General features: G+C 33.7%; 1 protein-coding gene across 3 annotated transcripts in view; it reads right to left on the minus strand.

Annotated features, from left to right (window-relative positions):
• Positions 1 to 18,087, minus strand: part of LOC129223874 (aquaporin-10-like) — a 169,584-nt gene that overhangs the window by 143,396 nt on the left and 8,101 nt on the right. For 2 of the 3 annotated variants that reach the window (XM_054858242.1, XM_054858241.1), the window contains exon 2: positions 5,344 to 5,453. In XM_054858242.1, the coding sequence (XP_054714217.1) occupies positions 5,344 to 5,453 (110 nt within the window). The remainder of the gene's footprint in view (positions 1 to 5,343; positions 5,454 to 18,087) is intronic. The other variant, XM_054858243.1, reaches the window with a different exon arrangement.

Below are 18,087 nucleotides of genomic sequence, written 5' to 3' on the forward strand. Positions count from 1 at the left end.
GATGAATTTAAAACCCAATTGAGCAAGTTTGTGCGGTAATGAAAATTGTATTAATGGCAGCTCAGACCAAAACTGTCGTTTTAAGTGACGACAGGGAAATAAAAATATGAATTTCTTCAGAAATATGAATTATTTAATGTTGAAATTATACCTAAAAGTAGAGATATAGCTAGAATGTTTTTTTTCCTCAGCAGCAGGAATATACTCCGTGGCTTATTTTAGAAGAGGGTGATTCCTGTTGGAGGAGTGAAAATACGAAGGGATGGGATATTGTTATAGATTCAAGTTCATTGAAAACTATTTATGGACGAAATAGAAAATGACAGGTAAAGAAAAGGTGCTTAAAATTTTGTTTAAAAAAATTACAAGACATTTAAATTAAATGTTTTAGAAATTAAAATGGAGGTTTTTCCTTCGGTCAAAAGTACTACTTTTAGTCACTGAAACTGATAGAATAAGCGAAAAAAAAACATGGAGACAGAAAACAACAAGACAATGCTCGGTCACACACAGCAAGAGTCCCAAGCAAGGGACTACCTTTTCGACATTACCTTTTTCTCTGACCTGCGCGATTCCCTGATTCGTCACAGATCGAGCATGTCTGGGATCACTTGAGATTGTAAGTTGGACATTTTGATGAAATTACTGACGCGTTTACAGTAACTGTGGTACGAGATGACGTAGGACATCGTTCGAGACTGCTACGACTAAATACTCCATTATATTGCCTCGTACATTCACGCTAGAGGTGACTCAACAGGGTACTTAAACCCCCATTCGTTTGAGATTTCTCCAATAATAAATGATCATTTTGTAAAACAAGAAATAACAACGTCAAAAAACACGTGTCTGTAATTAAGTAGTAATCTACAATTATGATTTTTGACGTTTTTATTTCTTATTTTACTTTTTAGCACCAAATGTATTAAACCAATTTCACTGACCGTTTCATAATCACTTTCTAATATCAATGTTGCCATCACGTGTGTAAAATTTTGTTTTATTCAAATCTGACAACTCCTTTTTGGCGCGTCGATTTATTTATTTATTTATTTATTTATTTTTTCGTTTTAGGGTTGTAAAAAATATGTTTGGGTGCTTAAAAATATTTTACGTAAAAAATAGGATTCTTTTTCTAATCCACTACAAAAAATTTTACTTTAGGATAAAATTTATGAAAATGTATTATTACGAATATTGAAGGGATGTCTAAACAATATTTTTATGGAAAAAAGGGAATCGCAGGTATAAATATAAATAATTTGGAAACCATTTCTACAAGCAAAGCATAATCAAATAGGGTGCAATATTGTATTTGCCTAGTACTTGTACTTCATTTTTTATAATCGCAAATCAGTTTTAATTTCAGAAATATTTTTCTTTTAATCAAATGTTCTTTAATCGTACTCTTTGTAACAAATCATATCTGAAGGACAAATATCTATCTTCAAATCTTCGTTTCAATATCTATTATCAATGAAAAAGTAAAGAATCATAAGACGTTGTCGTGATTACAAAACCAAAAGGTTTGATTTCATTGTTTTCCATTCTTAGTATCTATTGTGCCATCCGCCCAATCCAACCGGTTAAACCACAAATAGTGATAGGTACGGGGCACCCTAGAGTGTGATATTGTGTCATTGATTTATTATAGAGACGGGAAATAAGTAGGTTGTATCCAGGACTATATTTTCCTAGGGAGCTCAGCTGCTGTACTTCTATTTCGTTTTGTTTTTTAACGAATTGTTTTCACAATGTACGGAATTCAGACCACTTCTAGATATTTACCAATGAAAATGAATTCGGAAGAATGTAAGGGTCCTAAATTGTTTGTTCAAAATGAATCTCTTAAATACCATGGAAGGTGTAGCAGCATACCAGAGGCGCGAAGTATGACATATAAATCCACCCGAGCTTTTTCAATCAAATATGTTTTTCTTTCAATTCATGCGCTACTTATTTCGTAATCTTCCACAGCGTTATACCAAAGAACAAATAAATTTACTGTGAGTCAAAACTATCCACATATCTTTTATATAGGATGTAACAGTACGGCGTTTACAGACTTTCAGGGCAGATAGAGTACGCCTAGACGATGAAAAACCACATAGCAGTGCATGGTCGGAAATGCTTTCCTGACGCAGTAGTGACGACATCACTAAAAAGACCTACACCAATAAGAGAAGAAAACTTGTTTATTATCTTTAGTACAGCCAACGATCCTCTTTTTCAGTAGGTGTTCGAAATAACTACCCCGGGGTTGATGCATTGCCTCACATCTCCGGCGCATTGAAGATCAAGCGTCAAAGTGAGCGCGGCAACAAAAACCGCGTGTGCGCATGCGCCGTCATCAGATGCTTCAGTTTACGTAACGACATCTATCGTGTACACCAAACAAAAACTTTACCAGCATTTTAGTTGCATTAAAATAATAAACATGTTTTCTCCTCTTTTTCGTGTCTCGTCTTCCTTGTGCTTTGTGTCGTCACTATCGCGTCAGGAAAGCGTTTTCGACTATGCATTGTTGTGTGATTTCCCATCGTTTAGGTGTACTCTATCTGCCTTGAATGTCGTAAACGCTGTACTGATACACCCTGTATACATTGAATTAAATTAAAATAGCTGAAGATGCATCTGCTATACAATTTATATTGAGCGTGTGGTGGTCCAACGGAAGGGCACAATCCCTCCAAGAAACCCAAACTTAACTCCAACATAGATCGTAGTACAGTAGACCCTCGTTTTACGCGGGTTCATTTTACGCGGTTTCGATTATTCGCGGTTTACGATTTGGCACTTTTTTTTTACTATACACGGATGCAGCAATGCAAACCGATAAAATTTTCCTCTCTTTCAAAATCCAAACTATTAAAAATTTCAGATTACGCGTAATCAAATGCATTTTGGCGTGCTAATGATCGAGCTTGGGCCATTGGAGACATTTTATGCGATTGGTTCCAGAGCTCTTTCCAGAAATAAAGTTATTTAACTCACACAGTTCAGAACTCACTGCAAGAAGAGTTTTTAGGAGTGACAAAGGAGGCCAAAACCAACGAGGATACCGACGTCGGTGGCGCACAACCAAAAATGTTCACATTGAAAATTTTGAGCCATTCCTTGACAATATAAATGATCTTTCTGATTTATTAGTGAAGAAAGACTCTATCATTGAAATGACGCAAGTGATCATGGATGCGTTAATGCTCTGCAAAGAATTACAGAGAAAAATTATTAATGACTACAAAAAGACTATCATAGCAAGCTCCTTTTTATAAACAGAAGAGGAAATTGATTTATGTTTTCTTTATGCATGTTGTGCATAAAAGTCGATATAAGTACACATTAAACTTATTATACAATTAATCATCACTAGAATGAAGTATTTTGTTATCTACGGAACCAAACTCCTGTTTTAACACTAGTATTAGATCTCAATTTACGCGACATTTCCCTCGAACGTAACCCCCGTGTAAAACGAGGGTCTACTGTATTAAAGTAAAACTAAGTATAAAATGGTCTTTTGCTGTAAATCGTTTATAGGGAAGTTTTCTGCTGCACATAATCGCTTGAACTGTTGAGCGTAGAATATGTGGCGTTATACAACTATATTATGTTATTCAATTAACATTGTTACTGTTCTATCAAATACATTCGAAGCTTTGCTATTTGAGTGGTAAAATAATTTCACTCAAAATTTTCACATAAAAATTTTCAATATTCAAAATATATGTTGTTTTAATGGACGCCCGCAAGAGTGCTTCAATGTTCAATTCAAATATTAAAACTGATAAAAATTTCCGATTCTTTACTGAAAACGGAGTTTCTTCTCGAGCTTTTAGGCCGTTGTAGCAGACGAAAACGGACCGTTCAGGTAGCACTGTAGTCTTTTATATAGTTAAATGTTCGCATAAGAATAAATAATAAAATGATTTGCTGTATGTACGCTGAAAAGATTAAACCCTAGTTGCATTTTAAATGGACACAAGACCTAATAATTTTTAACTACTGCAGTGACGATTTTAAGGCACTGCGAGTCTCTACACTCAAGCTTACTCTAGTCTAAAAGAATAGAGCTCCATATATTTCTGATAAAATTAACTGAAAGGGTTCAATTTTTTCAGTTTTTTCCCAAACTCAGTTCCAAACATTCCTATTTGGCCAAACTTTTAGTTTCTTTCAGTCGAAAAAGCGCTTAAGACAACCTGCTTTTAACAACAAAAGAATGTAGCGTTAAGCTCATAGCGTTCTTAGATGCTCTTGTTTATGTTACATGCCTGCTAACAACATTCTGGAAAAAATGCTGGTATCTTATGAAAAACTTAATACCAAAAATAAGATTATCCATAACTTTTCATAATAATGGAAACATTGTCAAGAAATAAGATTAAAATGTATACAGAGTATCAATTAAATAAAAATAAATGATTAGTTTTATGTGTAGAGATATGAAAACTGAATCAGCTATTCTCAAAAATATCTTTGAGCTTAACATACTGGAATTAAAATGCTTTATAGTAATAAAATTATACTTTGAAATAAGCATGCGTTTAGCAAAATATGTTTCACTTTTATAATGCATTAACGAGATGCGGAGTTTATTTACATAAATTTTAAATAAACAGTATAAAATGTTTGACACGAGATGCAATGTTCTTCTTGCCACAAAGAAATATAAAAGTTTTTTAAATTAGAGAGAAAAACAATTCTCCAAAAAACACAACTTTATAGCTTTTTCGGGTTTTTTTTTTTTTTTGAAATTTACAAAAAAAGCATAAAAACATGATAGAAAGAAAACACTTTGAAAAATTTAATAGAGCTTTTAAAATAAAGGAAAACTGTACGTACGAACGAAGAAAACAATTTTGTCTTTGTCCTTCTTTTGTAAAAAAAAAAAAAGATATGTGTATGAAAATTTGTCTACTAAGAGACTAAAATATTGTTAGTAGCCGCTATTTTTGCACCAAATCTTTAATTTTGTTTGTAAAACTTTAAAAGAAAGTAAAAAGAAAATGAAAACGTGCAAAATATTTTCAAAAAAAGCAAATAAATAAACATGATACCAAAATTGTGGTGACTTAAATCATTTAATGCGTGAATTAAGTAGTGAAGTAGAATGTAGTTCATCAAGAACCTAGTAAAGCGTTTTACATCAGGATGAAAAAAATACAATGACTATGCTACAGTTTGAGGAATATAAGTTTTCTATGATGTTAAAAGAGAAACAATCATGCAAATACAAATTTACGTTCTATAATCATTGATACGGATATCCCAGCACAGATAAAGGTAACTTTTAAAAAACATTTTCATTCATTTTTTTTATTTAAAAAAAAGAGGACTTACCGTGAGTAGAAATGTGCCAAAAAACTCTGCCAAAGTCTCTCTCAACAAATCATTCCGGCACTTCATGTTGTTCAGTTTTTCCCGAAACTTCTTCACCTTCGTGTCCACTGCTACAATAAGAAAAGGCATGTCTCAGACGAAACCAAGAAAGGAACAATCGAATTATCGGAGAACTTTGGAATCGAAAACCTTAGAGCACGCCTCACTGCCGAGCAAGGGAGCGAATGAATTCCCAAGATCTGATCCCGCCTATCTTTTTTCCTCCCAGAAACAGATCACTTGGTCAGTGTCGGTATTCCGGATAGTATACAGAAGCGAAATCAGCGCCATCTCGCGAGATATCACTGAAACCCCAGAGGTTTTCTTTTTTCATTCTTCATTGGGGCTCAAGCATATGTGTCACTTTTATCTTCCAGAATTTGCATTTGAATGGAAGAACTGATAAATGGGATTTAAATCTCAGAGAAAACCTTGAATTTTGATCCGATATCTAAAGATTGCAACTGAAATCCGGAATGTACCAATTTCACTTAACGAAACAATGATGAATTTAAAAGCATAACATGGAGAGAGGTGCTATTAGTTTTAGAATTACATGTAGAATAAAGTACAATGTGTAAAAACGTATTTTACAATACACTTTAATATTTTTACTGCATGTAATCTGATTCCTTTAGATACAAATAAAGAAAACAAACAGGCATTATTGTATGATTGAACAAGTCATCATTTTCATCATAGAATGTTTCTCTTCTTCACTAGTCCTTCATATACAGTTAAATCCTGTTACAACGAACTTCAGGGGGACTCAATTTTTGTTTCAGTTCTAACAGGAATTTCGTTGTAGTAGAATTCAAGCAAAGTAATGACAGTTAAAACGGGACTGAAAACTTATTTCGTTAAAATAGATATTTCGTTGTATCGGAATTCGCTCTAGTGTGATTTTGATGTATATAAATTTAGTTTTCAAGAAGAGCCGTCGAAATCGTAAGAGTTGTAATACTTCCGGGACCGCAGCAAAACAAAATAATGAAAAAAAAAAAAAAAGAAAGAAAGAAAGAAAATTGTATCAATTACTTCATTATGCTAGCACTAAAGCATCATACAGAAGCAATAATGATTATTAGAAGTACAAAAAATTAAAAAGGTGAAATTTTCTTTCTGGTTTTCTTTAAATTCATTTATTTTTCATGTAACCCTCCAGTAGTTCTTATATTGTAAGATAAGCCTTTATGCTCATCTTCAGAAACAGGACCAGCACATGAAACTTATTCTTTAATTGGGTAAATGGAATCAATCAGTGGTGCATTTTTCATGAATATAAACTTCTTTGCCAGTTATAAAAATTCGCCCCAACTCTTTCAGGGAGAGTACAGGATGTCCGAAAAATCCTTGGCACATTTTGAAAATTCAAAGATTAGCAGCAAATATTGTCGTATGAATATATGGCTTGCGCTATTATACTTCACAGGTTCAAGAATGTTTTATGACAACGTTACAAAAAAAAAGAAAAAGAAAAAAGAAATAAAATAAAATAAAATAAAAAAAGAAAATTAATTTGAATTCTGAATTTGAGTTATTTCTAGAAACAGCTTCTTTCCCTCCAAGCCTGCCCCTCCTCTTGGGCGGTTACTTGTGTGTAGTTGTGTATGTGTAAGCTTGTGTGTGTGCGTAGACCTGTGTGAATGCACGTTGGCGTGTATGTGTGTAAAGGCACGTGTGTGTGTACGTGTACGAGCGTGCATGTGTGTAGGACATGGACGCCACCGACCAGGAGAGGCGGATTGCTCAGGACAGGAGGAGCCGTGCCTGCAGAGGACAGTGGGGTTGGAAAAGGAACTAAACATCAAGGACGGTCAAATGAAAACAATTAGCAATCGTGATTGCTCAAAAAATAAAAAAAGAGAAAAAGAAAAAAAAGGGCAATTATAGGTAATTGTTGTATCTTCGCAGTTTAAAAAACAAACGTAACATGAGGTGTTTAATCATTTCATTAGAGAGAAAGCAATACCTTTCATCACCACCGTCTGTGGACATGGGATGAACTTGAGTGCCGTTCAGGTGTGGTTCGAGCAACGTACGGTGCATACATATTGAACACAAGTAATAAAAGATATTACTTTTTGTTTAACATAATGATTGAACACCTCATATAACGTTTGTTTTTCTTACTGTGACGATACAACGATTACCTAAATGACACCTTTTTTTTTACGGTGTCACAAAACATTCTTGAACCTGTGAAGTAGTATGGTGCAAACCGCATATTCATACAACGCATTGTTGCTGTTCTATTAACTTTTAAAAGGTGTCAGGGACTTTTAGGACACCCTGTAAATTCAAATGCTGCCCAAGAATGGTTCAAACTTTAACAGAAGAAAAAAATTGGATGGTAAAACGAAATAAAACAAAAACGTTTTCCAATCAATAATTGCAACCAAGAGATTATTCCGTATTTCTAAAAGTTATAATTTTGCATACACGTATTTAAATATCCAGGTTTTTTATTCTTTCACAGAATAAACACTTACTAGTTCATGGATTTTCCTTTTCATATGTATGATGCTTTTGTATATTTTTCGCGGCACTGTGGTTTGTCACGTTAATAGGACGCGAAATACTGCTAGTGTGAACTGTATTTTTTGGAAAAAAGAAAGAAACGAGAATAATTAGTTTTTAATAAATATATTATAAATGCGTAATTTAATTAAAAATTATCTTCAGAACAAATTGAGATATTTTCTTGAAACTGAATATGATGCTAGATCATACAGTGAAGAAATTTAAATAGAGAGGCCACGTCTATGGTAAAAAGGAGATGAAATTGAAGCTGGAATTATGGGATATATCAGCGCGAAGATGGGCAGGGTAATGATTACGTGGTCGCTTCGCGAGAATGGTTATCACCAATCTCGCGGAGGGACCGAATAAAACAGCTGGCGGATTGGTTTGCATTTTAATTCACGTTTTAATGCAATTTCAAAAAACATACTTCATAGACTTGCAACAATATTTAAGTTTAAATTAACTACCAATTGAGATTTAGTGCTGCAATGTTTTGAATCAAAATGTGTCCCAAGATCTTTAGCAAGAAGCGAAGGATCTTGGGATACATCGGTGCAACTTCCGGTTTTAATTTTTTCGTATAGCGTGGCCTCTCTATCTTACTTTTATGTGCTAGATCGAAATTTTGAAAAAAGTTTTGAGTTACCAATATATAGAATGGTTTTATGGAAAAGATGTATTATAGACGAAAGTCTACCTTTTTTGCTTCAATGGTGCTCCGGTTTTATAGCGGATTTCTTTGTATCAAAGTTGATTGGTTGATTTTTTCAAAATGCATGAAATACTTGAAAGAATTTTGAATTTCTTATGACAAAAAATAAAGCTGAGTTTTGGATGAATATTAACATACAACTCAAGGTGTGCGGTTTTCTTTGTAAAGATTCCGGCACATTAACAGTGCATTAGAATCAACAAAGAACAAATATTCGTAAAATGTACAGTAAGAAATTATTAATAATTTTAATTTTTGGTTTGAAATTAAAATGGAGTAAATATAACGGAATATAGCTTTTACAGAAGTGCTTTTTTATTTATGAGCGTAGCTAAAATATTTTTCTTTAGTACCTTTCATTTAATTCAAGGTTTGAGCGCTTCCTGCTTTAAGTCACACGCTACAGCACCAGTGAATGCAATTTCCGTATGATGAACGAATAATTGCGATTTAAGTAGTTACACTAATAGCATATTTTTGGTTCCTCGACTGTGAATAGTCGAAATATTGCGTGCCCTATAACTACCGACTATTGAAAGTAATTCAAGCAATTGTTTAACTACATTCCAGAACATGTGACTAATCAATATGCTCAGCTAAAGCGACCTTGAAAGCTTTTGTTCGAAGGTTCTAAAAATATTTTAATCACGAAGCTAAGTTTAGCCTCGAAGCTATTTACTATTGTTAAACAGTCATAATCGGCGCATATTGGTTACGCTGTTTTAACTTGTGAAATAATTTTTATTATTCAACTTTTTCGAACCGTAGTATACAGTGATATTGAGGGTCTAGGAGAAGAGGGAGATCAGCTACAAAGTGGTTGGACAGTGTAGAGAGAGATTTGAAGATCTTGTGGGAATAAATAGGTGGAGAAACCTAGCAAAAGGTCGTACCTCCTGGAGGAATCAGACTGAAAAAACCTTGGCCTACACCAGGCTGTAGTGCTGCTGAAGAAGAAGAAATATACAGTGATACATTTAGTGTAAAATACAAACTACAAACAATTTTTTTTTTTTTTCGTTCCATAAAGTAGACCTAAGATAACTATTGACTGGCGCTTAAAATACAGTTGACTCAAATTTTCTGTTTTAATTTATGGAACGCAAGAATTGAACATTGATGCGTTATTGCTTAACATTAGAGTGAATCAAAGGAAAACAGAACGGTCGTCATAATGAGGCGTATGTTTGTGTGAGTGCAACAAAACTGCGTAAAGAGCAAGAGCAGGAGATGAAAGAAGAGAGACTCTTTTGAAGGATGGACTCGCACTTGGTAAGAACGAGCAACCACGTGGTGCTAGTGGCGGCACTTTCAACACCGACGTCCTGACCTGACGTCCGAGAGGCAAGCAGCATGGAGACTATAAGCTAAGGAGATAAATCTCCGCTTCCGAATTGTGGCAACAAAATTTCACTTTTCTAGAGGGCGCTGCTGCCACATTTTAGACTAGTTCCACGAGAACGTAGGTGATTTTAGTGTAAATTTGAAAATTTAATTTCCGCCAGGAAAAACTGAAAACGGTGAAAATAAAAATTAAGCTTTGGCACATGATAACTATGCATACTGCAGATTAATATATCATGCCTGAGAAAGCCGTTAAAAGCTTATATATTTAGAGAGAAATGTTTTTTTTTTTAATGCATCAACGGACCAGTGTCGTTTGCTACGCATTTGCATATCGTACGGCTTCGTCAGAGCAACTTTAAAAGAACCTTTCGCGTGATTTCGTTTTTTGTTGAGACACTAGAAAAAGAAACTACTGCTTATTTATTTGCAGGAATTAAAACATAATCGTCTTCTGGGGCTGTTATGAATTTTAAGAGGAAAACCGAGAAAAACAAGCAATGTGCAGCGATTAAAGAGGACAGTTGATTCCTCGCAAAACTAAGCATAACTCGCTGATATGTTTTACCCCCCTTTCATTTATGAATGACGTCGCCGACATTTTAATCTATTAATTTATATTTTAACTCGATTTATTTTCCATTCAGTTTTTTTTCTTTTTTTTTCATTTTAATGAAATAAAGACTGTGATATTAATATCACACATAAAAATCATGATAAAATCTAACAAAGTAAATGCATAATTTATACTTATTGAATAATAAGGATCGAGCTCCCCCCCTCCCCCCGTTTTTAAGTATAGCTTTCTGCAGTTTTAAAATTGTTTGAAAAATAATAATCTGGATACTAAAATAAAATCCATATTTCTAGTTTCCAATCTCTAGTTTTGATTCAATTTCATTTCACGTCAGTTGCGAATCCAGGTGGGGGGGGGGGGAGTTGCATTCTCCTTTAAGTGACTAAGGTTATCCTAATAAGGGGAGTTATGTTTCGAAATATTTTTTCTACACCTCCTAGTTCTCAAAATTGACACCTTTTGACCAAGGGCTATCCCAGGGTAACATATGGAAGTAGGTCATGTCTTTCATTTACGCAATCAGGGGGCATTTTGATTGTCCCTCCTTCCCAGAAATTGGAAACAATTTAATTATGTATTTGTGTATGAATTTTGCTGTTATTCTCTATGATAGTCCCCCCCCCCCCTCCCTTGAAGTATTCTTCAGTACTGGCCTAAAGGAGGCCTTTTTTCTAAATTTCAATCTTCTAATTATGTTTGGTAGAGGGGGTTCTGTGTAATACCAAACTTATGCAAAAGAATTTTTTTTTTTTGTGTGAAGTTGGTGGAAAAGGGAGGGGTGGTCACAAGGGGCGGGGGGGCGCTGCTATTGAAGTATTTAGAGTGGGTTTCTGATCTCATTTGGGGGGGGGGGGGGCTCTCGTTTTGGGATGGGGGATGATGCTCTGTAACATTTGAGGGGGATGCAGCATCACCATTAGGAGGAATGTGGATCCCGGTCTGTGTGAGTTCTACTTTTCACTCCAGGGTCCCCCGTACCGAACACTATTTGTGGCTTAACCAGTTGGATGACACCCTAAAAACAGCTCTGATTTTTAGATCCAGACCAGAAACCGACCAATCCCTGGTCCAGAATCCCCAGAGCTATTGTTACGATAGGAGGACTTGGTGACCACAAGCATATCCCTGTCTTAAAAATGCACACACACACACGCATGCCACTGTCTAGGAGGAGGGACCTGCTCGAAGCCCCTGAACCATTGAATATTGATGCCATCGTTCGAAAGGAGGGATATGATGGCGGAGTTTTGATCTGTGCTGGATGCTACTTGCGTAAAGTCGAGAATGTCCGCTATAAAAAAAGTCGAGTCCACAGGGCGAACCCAGATTTTCAAATTTTGGGCCTCCTGCAAAAAATTACTAGAGACTCTTACCACCCACTGGATTGGGCCATGGGTCCTTCAGTGCTGTGGGGCCTGCTGCAGGGACAGGAGCTATCTGTAGAAACAAGAAACCCTACGAGTAGGGTACTATTGCAACTCATGATTGCGAAAAACATGATTTGAATTCAAGATGTCAGAAGGCAAATTATAATGTTATTATTATTCACTTAACTCGTGAACAGGGCCGATCCCAGGGTGTCGGCCACCCGTGTGCAAAGGCCAAGTGCAGTGGTTGGAAGTAGCGCGCTACTAGTAGTAGCGACGCTACTGTAGTGGCTACATTTTTTAGTAGTTTGTAGTGTAGCGCACTACTTTTCAAGAAAAGTAGTGTAGCGAGTAGTTCGCTACAAAAAAAAAAATTGTAGCGATTTCTAAAAACTACTTTTTAAAAAAGTTTCAAAGAAAAAAAAGAAAACTAGATTTCAAACAATCTGACTGATGCAAGTCTTACGCGTGAGTAGAACTTGCATCAACCAGATTCGTAAGACTCTGAAAAATACGAGCTGTCATCAGACATATTTTGACGCCATGCGTTCTATCTATTTGACGGCATTAATTTGTTAGCCATTGAATTTTTTTTAATTTCCCCAATATTCGCCTTGAGCATGGCTTAGAAAGAAAAGAATAAGCGATAACTGCCAAGTAGTACCACGTTAGTGTTTTCTGTCAGCAGAGAATATGGTTAAACCACAAATAGTGGTAAGTACCGGGGAACCTGAAATGTCAGCTGAGAATGTCCCGTGGAGGAACATTTTTGATGTCAATGAGGTTATTGTGCCAATATCCTTCTAATACGGAAGCTAATGTAAATAAATGTTATGGAAGAGGATGATATTGAACTGCCTTTGCCGGCTAACAACAAATATCACAGGGTTATAGACATGCATGACAACGGAAATTTTTCTGTTTCATGCAAACTGTGCCAAACAAATTGCTTTCGATATTATTGTCATCCGCATATGCAGTCGAACTTCAACTTACGCGAGGGATGCATTCCAAGATTTCTCGCGTAGGTGAAATTTCGTGTTGTGGGAAGCGGTTTTTCATGAACATACCAATTATTTTAGACATTTGAAAACATTCTTCAATCTGTTTTAACCAATTTCTTAACTTCCTATTACCGAATTGAAGCATAAAGAACTAAAATTTTACTGTATTTTTTTTTTTTTTAAAGCTGTGTTATTGAATAAAAATACGGTTAGGATACACAAAACCAATGGGAGAGAAAGGCATAAAATGAAACAGTACGGTATGTATAGTATATGTAGCAATAATAAAATGCAGCACAAAAATAGCAGTGTATAGTAGATACAGTTATTATATTCGACGCATTTTTTAGTTGTTCAAGCATATCGAAAATCTTTAAATTTCTTTAGTTGTCAGAAACTTTCTATTTTTCCATCCATTTAAAAATTCTATTCAACTTCATATTTAGAATGGAAAAGATGCGGAGTGGCGATTTGTCAATTTACAAAGCGATTTTTCGACCAGTATAGTGCGGGGTGCTTATGCTTTCAGAGATGCTAAAGGGGAAGTAATATTTAGTACCCAATAAAGAAGGTGATGCTTAAGCCTTGTGTTTCCCTTCCGAAAATTTTCTTGTTGCGGAGTGTGGAATTCGCGTTAGCTCCAAAATTCGTTGTTCGAGAAAAGCTTGCTATTTAGCTATTTCGCTTAAGTCTAATCACGTTGTTGTACGAGTCCACTGAAGTAAAGTAAGCATTCTAACTTATGTTTTATATTTCGGATATTCATTAATATTTTATTATAAATACTACTAACATTTGGGATATTTTTAAGGTTGAATTTCTCAACTTTTAAATCCTTTCTTGCAGCGAATATTCGTAAAATTCGTTAAAAATATTTGGAATGACAAATCGGCTCAACAAACGAAGGAAAGAATTTATAATTCTTGGTAATATTCCATGTTCAAATGAGCTAGTTTATTAATATAAATCATTTTTTGAATTTTTTCATTTGTAAAAAAGTAGCGAAGTAGCGACTACTTTTTAAAAGTAGTTTGTAGTTGCTACATTTGTAAGAAAGTAGTTGTAGTTATAGTTCGCAAAAAAAATGTAGTTTTTCCGACCACTGGCGAAATGTATCGCCCGTCTAGAGCATCTTGCAATTTTTGACTAGTTTTTAACGTGCTTATCCATCTTCCTTCAAGTTTTTGTGTCGAGCTAAAAGGAAAATACCAGAAGAAGGATTAATTTATGAAAAATACGAAAAGTTAATTCTAGCAAGGTACTCTTTCGGTATAGTCGAACCTCGTTATCACGACACCTTTGGGATTGTCAACAAAGTGTCGTCATAGCCGGAGAGACGTCATAACCGGAATAGTTAAAAAAATTCCTAACTAAACATTAGTTAACCTTAAAATTAGATTCAATGAAGAAATTAATACTGTTTATATTTTTCTAATTAGATTTACTCCTGTAAATTTTAATTATTGGTTGAATATAACAAAAATTATTGAAAAAAAAATCTTAGTCTAATTATTATTTTTCTTTTTTTTTTTCGAATTCTACAATACTTTTCAATAAAATGTTTGATAAATTTTTGAATAACATCTGTCGCACTCCTTCTTCCACGAAATAACCAGCAAGAAAGAAATCAATTCAAAGCATATTTATTCAAATTCTAAAAAGTTATATCATTAAGGATTCTTGAGGAATTTTGCTTAATTCATAGAGCTATGTGCGGTCTGCGGCCGCCCGCGTGCGACGCATGAGCTGCACATCTGCTAGGATAGGCCCTGCTCGTGAACGTAAAACATAATTTAAATTCAAAATGTCAAAATTCAAATTGCCGTATTACCTTGCATTAGCAGGCATGCTGGAAAAATAAAGTGTGGTTGTCAAACATGCAAGGAATTTCAGATTTTCTAGCATGCCGGATAATCCATGGAGTCTTACAATACTTGCGATCTTTCAAGTAAGCGATATTATACAACATTTTGACAGGAACTTCCGACTAAGAACGTTAATTAATTGAAAGTGCTGTTAGTTTCTTATAGTTAATGTAATTATATTTTTCAACGCATTAAAACACCGTCTCAGTTGCCATTTTTTCAGATTGTCTCTCTCCCTTTCTCCCTACAGTAAATTTTATTTGGTCATTTGCTTGCATGGAGTAAATACCACCTCATAAGAACCTGTGGTAATGCATTTTTATGAAAAACAAATTTAACTTGAAGAGCACCAGACATAATGATTTCTATTGAAGTGCTGAATACAGGACCAATGTGCTTTAAGTTCATATTTAATGTAACCATATGATGCCCTAATTCTGGCCCTTTGTGTGGTTAAAAGAGGAATATGATAAAGTTATGAACCAATGGATACCGGTATAAACAGCAGGTTTATTATACATGTGTCTATTTATATATATATATTTTACGTGATAACTAATTTTTTTTTTTTTTTTTTTTTTGAGACAAAAAGAAAATATAGAAAGAACATATTAAAGATTTGCATATGAAATTTCAGTTTATTAAAAAAAATCCTAAGCAAAAGTTTTTGGCAATTCGCTTAGGACTTGGACAAATTGCTTCAAAATTTTGATAACAGTGCAAGTTAAATTATTTTCTTTGATTTTGCAATTGAAAAAAAAAAATAATAATAGTAGCATTTAGGTCAGATGTTTCATATGCTTTTTTAATTACTCACTCTGGGTCTCAATAAACATGGGTAAATTTTTTCCTTTTAATTTGGCTGAATTTCTCATAGTGATTCCGACACGAAGCAATAATCATGAATCATATTATAAAATGAAATGCAATCGGAATGCAACTAGAAACAGATGCAGTAAAAAAACTAAATTTCTTTTCATCACAAAGGTAAAAAAATCTTCCTAAGTCCTGAATACACACGGTAAAAGAAACATTAATCTCAGCATGAAGAAGGTCTGAAATCAGATTTGTTTACACTGTAACATGGATACCGGAAACGTTACCATTAAAGCCGGAAACTAGATCTCTCTATTAAACGACGACAGCGCTCATGGTGAGAAAGTGAAATTTTTGAGCCGTTTTCAGGTGTTGCCATTCGTAGGAGATTTCTCTCCTTCTTATATCTCCATGGCAAGCAGTCTGTCAGATTTGGAACTAAAGATGTCGTCTGTTTGACCTGATGATCTGGTCAACTTTATTCACCAAAACCTCCGTAATGGCGAAATAAATTCAGTGATCATAATTTTCCTGACGATCCAGTGATCGTTATACGTCGTTACGGATCATAAATCAAAGATTCCCGTCCTTTCAAAGACACTTGTACTAGTCCTGTACTTTTATTTTCTTTTTGTATGTCCAGTTGAAGTTCTAAAATTATTTATTGTTCCTAAGAATTTGTTTATAACAGAGTTCTCTCGTAGACGTGAGTGCGCGACTTAATCTAACGTTTTCGTCAAGACCATTGTAACGTAATGTTGAAGATTTGTTTTTTTTTGCAGCAACAATGAATATAAGTAATGGCTTACTCGAATAGTCTCTCGATTAAAACATGAAACATGCCGAAAGCGAAACAACGAAAAACAAAAGACTCGACTAGTATTCATTGATTTTTCTACCCAGGAGATGAAAACATTTGTAACCTTGGAGTGAAAAAGACAATGGAAACTTATAATGCAACCTTTTTATACACGGAATTAATATTATACAGGTTTAATTCATATACTTATTTATTTGAAATTTATTAATTGAGAAGCATTCCACCACACATTTGTGACTTTTCTCATTTAGAATTTAAAGTTTTACGTTGAGTATAAATAACCAGTTACTTCTCAAGATGATGATGGGAAATATTCTAATTATACAGTTCATTGAGTATGTTTTTTCCAACTTATTATTTTTCCAAAAGTCGCAAAGATTTGATATTCATTTTAATACATCAATGAAAAGTAAAACTATGGATACTTCCTCAATCTTGACTTAAAAGTAGCATTAATTTGTACTTTACAGTTTGGTGTAAAGTTTGAAATTTGTTTTACTTCGGGGAAACATGAAGGTAAATTTAATATTTAAAAGTCTTCAACGCTCATTTTTTATGCAAAAATAAAATTGCATTGAGAAGAAATTTCGATAAAATTAACACATTTGCGTGAATTCTGTAATAATAATTTTAACTTTGCTTAAAAACAAAGTGAAAGCTATAAAATTCCTTTTTATAAGCCTTTGATGAATTAAAACCAAAATCAGGCATTTAGTATCAAAACCTGTTCCGTCCATACATTTTTAAACGTTCGTTTCTTTCATAATTTGATACTTGGTGGATACTATCACCTTGCGAAGCAATTTGAAACACATACTGTACAATCAGGTCGAAAACGGCTGTCAAAAACCAGTTTTCTTTGAAAAACAGCTCAATCAGTGAATGTTTTTATCGCTTCTGTAAAATTAACATATATATATATATATATATATATATATATATATATATATATATATATATATATATATATATATATATATATATATATATATATATATATATATATATATATATATATATATATATATATATATATATATATATTTATTTATTTATTTATTTATTTATTTATTTATATATATTATGCTGGTTTTGATATTAAATGCTTCAATATATCTTTAGTTGAGGGTCTGTGCACTCGTTTAAAATTTGCGAATTATGAAAATATAAACAACTCGATTAATTTAACAGAAAAAAGTCTTATTTTTCTTACTCACTAGATTTTAACTGAACGAGAAAATGTTTAGGATATACACGAGTCGGCATGTACAAATAAGGATAAAGGTTGCATGAACGAACGTGCCATGTTTAATATTGTGCACTTTTGCAACTAAGAATACTAATATTACCAATCCTTTTTGTTTGAAAAATATTTTTTTGAAACATTTGAGAATTTCAATAATGATATTTTTTTTAAATCTAGATCTATAAAACAAAGAAATCATAATGCAACGTTTATATACTATCTTCAGAAAGCTGTATTCCACTAATAGCTATTTGTACAATCACAAAATGCTGTGAAAAATTTTCGATTTGAAGCATTTTGCAACTCTCTTTCCTATGAGATATTACTATGCACCCCTTCATTCTTGGAATTTGAAAGCACGGAAGACATTTTTTAAATACATTTTGGGTCAGTTATGATTAGGCGAACAATAGTTTTCACAATTAGAC

Source organism: Uloborus diversus, chromosome 6, assembly GCF_026930045.1.
Source record: "Uloborus diversus isolate 005 chromosome 6, Udiv.v.3.1, whole genome shotgun sequence".
NCBI classification, from domain to species: Eukaryota; Metazoa; Arthropoda; class Arachnida; order Araneae; family Uloboridae; genus Uloborus; species Uloborus diversus.